This window comes from Cetorhinus maximus, chromosome 18, assembly GCF_964194155.1.
Source record: "Cetorhinus maximus chromosome 18, sCetMax3.hap1.1, whole genome shotgun sequence".
Classification (NCBI taxonomy): Eukaryota; Metazoa; Chordata; class Chondrichthyes; order Lamniformes; family Cetorhinidae; genus Cetorhinus; species Cetorhinus maximus.
In genome coordinates this window covers 37,038,571-37,044,578 of record NC_135896.1, presented here as the reverse complement: position 1 = coordinate 37,044,578, position 6,008 = coordinate 37,038,571, and the positions used below count along the sequence as shown (strand labels likewise).

At 48.7% G+C, this 6,008-nt stretch overlaps 1 protein-coding gene across 1 annotated transcript; it reads right to left on the bottom strand.

Annotated features, from left to right (window-relative positions):
• Positions 1–567: 567 nt before the first annotated feature.
• Positions 568–1,878, bottom strand: ankrd9 (ankyrin repeat domain 9). Its single transcript, XM_078562420.1, has one exon. The coding sequence runs from the start codon at positions 1,498–1,500 to the stop codon at positions 613–615; it is 888 nt and encodes a 295-aa protein (XP_078418546.1). The 5' UTR covers positions 1,501–1,878; the 3' UTR covers positions 568–612.
• Between the last annotated feature and the right edge of the window lie 4,130 nt (positions 1,879–6,008).

Genomic DNA, 6,008 nt, shown 5'->3' with positions numbered 1-6,008 from the left:
GTACTATGTAAATGTTATTACTGTTTCTATCGTGACAAGGCCTGTTGTCGATCCGGTGGACAGATATTTCACTCACTTCACGTTTGTTGCTTTGTGAAGAGATCGACGACCAGAAAAGTGACTGAGCAATTGAACCTGTACACGGTGCAATCCTACCCTCTCATTGTGTGAACAGTGCTGTTCATCTTGGCATAATAAACAAAATATATAACAGGGCGAGAGAAAATGTTCACTGCAGCATTAGGATTTGTGAACCTGAATTAAAAATCCACCTGACACCAAAGTCCTGATAAATTATTTGCTGCATGAAATAGAACCCGGACAGAGGCTGCAGTGACACAACTCGTACCCAAAGGCATTAAATAGATTTATTCTTTCAAAGGAAAGTTTGAATCAACAATATATTATAAACTGCGGGAAACCACAGCTCCACTACACCTCTGTTGAAAAGTTCCAAAGTTCACCTCATATCGTTTGGCATTTCTTAAATAGGCCGACAGACTTTTGATTTACACGCACTCCAAGCAACATGCCTTTTTTTTTAAAAAAAAGTTTGTTTTTTAAAAAAGCAGTTAAGCACAGAATCCTGGAGAAGGTAGAAAAAGGCTGCATTCATTTTAAGTTTGAATGGGCGGTGCCCTCCACAGTCAGTAGGTGGGATATGGGCAATTCGTCCAGTCCTTCGGGGAATTTCTCGGGGGCAATCGTCCCGATTAAAGTTTGCATGGCCTTGATGAAGAGGGGAGGGGGGCTGTAGCCTGAGAGCCACCGGAAGATATCGGTGCCGAGCAAACTCTGCCAGAGGCTCGCGTTGTCCTTCAGCGCCCCTTTCATCTTGAACTTCATCTCCGGCATGAAGAGCAGGAGGTTGTGCAGGCAGCTGTTCTTCCTGTGGCTGTCCAGCGGGCTGTCGCACAGCTGGCCGAGTAAGGTGTCCAGGGCCGTGTTGCCCTCGCAGTCCGGAATGTAAGGGGACGAGCCGTGCCCCAGCAAGAGGGTCAGGCACTCGGGCCTGGCCAGCTCGCACGCCAGGTGCAGCGGGGTCTTGCCGCTCTCCACATGCTCACAGCCCCGGCGGTTGAGGTACTGCCGCCGCTCGCTCTCCGGGAAGAGGCGCAGGCTCTTCAGGATCCGCCCCAGGGTGGCGACGCGGTTGTAGCGCACGGCCATGGCCAGGTGCGGCGCCAGGCTCTGGCAGCAGCTGAAGCTCTTGCTGGGCATGGCCAGGGCTGCCCGCGGGTGCTTGGACAGCAGGTACTGGCCGTACGGCTGGTGGTCGTGGACCAGGGCGTAGAGCAGAGCCTCGGACGGCGAGTAGCTGCTCACCCGCCCGCTCTCCTCCCAGTGGAACACCTCCAGGGTCCGCATCTCCTCCAGCATCCAGACCGGCAGCAGGTCCCGCACCGCCTGGTAGAAAGCGAAGGAGGATTTCTTACAGCGCTTCTGCCAGCGTTGTTCTTGGCCGTGGCCGTGGCCGTGGCGACCCAGGTCCCAAGGCATGACTGGGGAGCCCTCTGTCCCAGTCCCTCCCCACTCCCCACACACCCCCCAAGAGGAATCGGCCCGTCAAGTGCCCGGGCTGACCCCGGACTCGGCGCCGGCTGGAGCTGCTCCCAAGCCACAGGTCGATGTCCCAGGCAGCCGAACTGCTACCTTCATGGAGCGGGGGGGGGGGGAAATGGTGCTGTCGCTCGGATCGGGCTGTCAGGGATTAAAGGCACTGGCGAGCGGCGAGCCGGGCGCAGCGCCTCCCTCACTCTATTTGTAGCGTGAGCCCCGAGCGGCGGCACCGGGCATTGGCCGCCTCCGGCACGCCGCCCCCAAGCTGGCTAATGGGGGAAGAGCAGAGCAACCCCCGCCCTCCCCACACTGTCAGCACACACAGGCTGTAAACACATACTCAGACCTTTTATGTAAAGAGTCAAGGACCTACAGTGAGATTACGTGAGCATTATCCCATTTCATGTTCCTGCTCTTTCCACTTGTATCGGTTACAACACCCTCTATTATTTAATAGCAAAGCTCGTCTCTTTAAAATTTCTATTCGTTAAATATCCGGCTTTGCAAGACGTATTTGATCTCGGTAATACCGATGCATTAAACATAGAAATCATTGGAAAGGCTACAGATTGACTAATTACTGTTTGTCTTACATTAAGAGAGAAAAGAGGTTTTTTAAAAGGGATATGGAGCAAACACAAAATTGACCTACAATTTTTTTATTCATTCATGGGATGTGGGCTTCACTGGCTAGGCCAGCGTTTATTGCCCATCCCTAATTGCCCTTGAGAAAGTGGTGGTGAGCTGCCTTCTTGAACCACTGCAGTCCCTGTGGTGTAGGTACACCCACAGTGCTGTTAGGGCGGGAGTTCCAGGATTTTGACCCAGCGACAGTGAAAGAACGGCGATATATTTCCAAGTCAGGATGGTGAGTGGCTTGGAGGGGAACTTCCAGGTGATGGTGTTCCCATGTGTCTGCTACCATTGTTCTTCTAGCTGGTAGTGGTTATGGGTTTGGAAGGTGCTGTCTAATGAGCTTTGGTGAATTCCTGCAGTGCATCTTGTATATGGTACACACTGCTGCCACTGTGCATCAGTGGTGGAGGGAGTGAATGATTGTGGAAGGGGTGCCAGTCAAGTGAGCTGCTTTGTCCTGGATGGTGTCAAGCTGGTGTCGAGTGTTGTTGGAGCTGCACTCATCCAGGCAAGTGGAGAGTATTCCATCACACTCCTGACTTGTGCCTTGTAGATGGTGGACAGGATTTGGGGAGTCAGGAGGTGAGTTACTCATCGCAGAATTCCCAGCCTCTGAGCTGCTCTTGTAGCCACAGTATTTGTATGGCTGGTCAGTTTAGTTTCTGGTCAATGGTAACTCCCCCCAGGATGTTGATAGTGGGGGATTCAGCAATGATAATGCAATTGAATGTCAAGGGGCAATGGTTAGATTCTCTCCTGTTGGAGATGGTCATTACCTGGCACTTGTGTGGCATGAATATTACTTGCCACTTGTCAGCCCAAACCTGGATATTGTCCAGGTCTTGCTGCATTTGGGCATGGACTGCTTCAGTATCTGAGGAGGCGCAAATGGTGCTGAACATCATGCAATCACCAGTGAACATCTCCACTTCTGACCTTGGAGGGAAGATCAGAAGTGATAAAAATAAAGATAAATAAAATGAAAGCAAAATACTGGGGATGCTGGAGATTTGAAATAAAAACAGAAAATGCTGGAAAAACTCAGCCAGGTTTGGCAGCATCTGTGGAGAAACAGAGTTAACGTTTCTCTCTCCACAGATCCTGCCAGAATTGCTGAGTTTTTCCAGCACTTCCTGTTTTTATTACAAAAATGAAGATCTATTCAAAATCACAGTGTAATTCTGCCCAAGCTATGCAGGACACTAACCGAGATGCAAAACACTGCAGCGGCTGGATACCTGAAATAAAAACCGAAAGTGCTGGGGGACAAATACCCAGTAGGTCAGGCAACATCTACGTAGAGAGAGAAAAACAGAGCCAACACTTCAGGTCTGTGACCTTTCACCAGGACTAATTACATTCCAACATTGTTTGTTGTTGCAGCTATTGGAGATCTGAAATAAAAACCAAAACTGCTGGCAATGCCCTGGACAGATGCTGCCAAACCCACTGATAGAAACAGTGAATGTTTCCAGCTGATGAGCTTTCATCAGAACTGGGAAAAGTTGGAAATGTAATTAGATGTTAAACAGGTGGGGCAGGGGAGGGGGGAAGGGGGGGAAAAAGAACATAAGGGAAGGTCTGCCATAGGGTAGAACACAGGAGAGATTAAATGACAAGATTTGGTGGTGTGAGGCCAAAGGGCGTGGTAATGGGACAAATGAAGAAATAAAAGATGTGTCCTGAGGAGGTGTGAATGGCAGAATGATGAACAGTTGCCGTCCAAAAGTAAAAGCAAGAGAAAAATGGGAGGAGAAAAAACTTCCAGCCTTCTTCCTCCTTCACCTGGTCCATCTGAGCAAATCTGACAGATTGCAGTTAGGGTATTTATTTATGTCCAAATGATAAACATTTTAATCCTTAAGGGGAAAAGGCCAATCCCATCGATATATAACAGCATTTTTCTGTGTTTCTTTTTAACAAAAGATTTGAATACAAAATCAGGGTGACCAACTGCCCTGAATTTTCTGGATCTGACCTGTAATTTAGCTTTTTGTCCTGTGCCAGTCTTTTGTGGGACATCTTTTGACTTGGGTTTCTTCCGTCTTTATGGGTTTTGTGTCCGTGCGTGTGTCAGCTGCGGCAAGTTGGTGCTGTGTGTTCGGAGCTGCACAGCGGGTGTTCCTCCTCTGCTACTATGGTCTCGTCAGCACCCACCCTCACCCACCCTCCCCCACACTTCCACGGCCTTGCCAGCAGCCCCCCTGCCCTCCCTCCCCCGCCCACTCCCATGATCGACCCATGGCAAAGTGTGCCTTATCACCATATATAAAATAGACCAGGAATTAGCCAACCTACATGCCTTTAATTAAAAGCAAGTTAAACTCGCAGATAAAGCCAAAGACTGAGGGAGTGTCAGTCCTCATCATCATAGTTTGCATGATTTTTGTTTTCCCAAATTAAGGTACTGAGTTGAATTCAGGTAGCTTCTCGGGCAAACAGAAAGGCTCTGATTAGCATCATTTGTGCCATTTGTGCAGTGAACTACACCCCACATTTCCCTTTAGTTCTGCTGAACTTCAGGCTTCCCTTCCACAGCCTGCCACAGCCCAAGTTCCTATTCAAACCATAGGTGGCTCTCCTTATGCTACCAAACTACAGCACCCCACTCCAGTACAATCAAACCCCAACACTCCTTCACCATTTCTACCAAACCCTAGGGTTGTCTCTCTCTCTCTCTCCCTCCACCATCAATGCTACTAAGACCCTCAATAAGCTAAATCCCACCCCCTTCCCAAAGGCCAGGGAGAGAAATCATGGGACCTGGTGCTTATCCTCTTTCCAGGCCCCTTATTCTATTTGCCCCACCACCCCACACAATTAACCCTCCCCCTCAATCATGCATGATATTTTTTTCCCTTTCAAGATTCACCAATCAATTGACCAATCACAGAAAGGTACTAGTAAAATGATAAGGCTAATTGTTGGCAACTGGTTACGAGTGCTGGAAAATGGGATTAGGCTGGGGGTGGTGGCTTTTTTTTTTTTGGCTGGTGCAGATATGATGGGCAGCATGGTCTTCTGAGCCGCAAATCTTTCTAAACATCGGAAAAGGAGGAAGGCGCAGGGATGTGGGGAGAGGGCAAGGGAATGACAGGACGTGAATTGCTCCTTAGGAGAGCTGGCATAGATACAATGGGCTGAATGGCTGCCTTCTGTGCTGTAACAATTCTATGATTCTATGTAAATAATGAGTAGGTACTGAGGCAGGGTGGAGCCTATTGGAGGCAAAGATAGTGATATATGCTTAAAGGTGCAGGGCAAGGCTAGAATACTTAATGAGTACTTTTTAATCAGTGTTTACGAATGCAATTACTGAAATGGTGACTAAAGGGATCAGAAGTTGCCACTTGTGTCCCTATAGAGTTATGGGTGAGGTATAAAGAAGAGTGATCTTGGTTATACAGAGCTTGAACGTTGCTGAAAAGAGAGACATATTGCCGAAGCTTTTTATCTTACACTCATCAGGACTAATGCATGATTGTCAAATTTCAAACAATCACAGCAATTTATACCGGAGGAGACAAGGGTGCAGATTGGTTGGCAAGTCAACTCTGATTGGCAAGCAAACTCTGATTGGCTGAAGCATTGTCATGGAGAAAGTAATAGGGATTGCCTCGGCCAATGAGAGTCCACTTTCCAATCAATTGGCGCCCTTTTGTCCAGAGTATAAATTACTGTGATTATTCGAAATTATCATGCTTGCAGGAAAATTGGGAGAGCCACAACGGTATGGTTCCCTAATGCAATCCCGCTGCCAGTGAACTTTCCCGGTGATGGGCAGCATTGAGAGCCTGCCTGACGGCCAACGC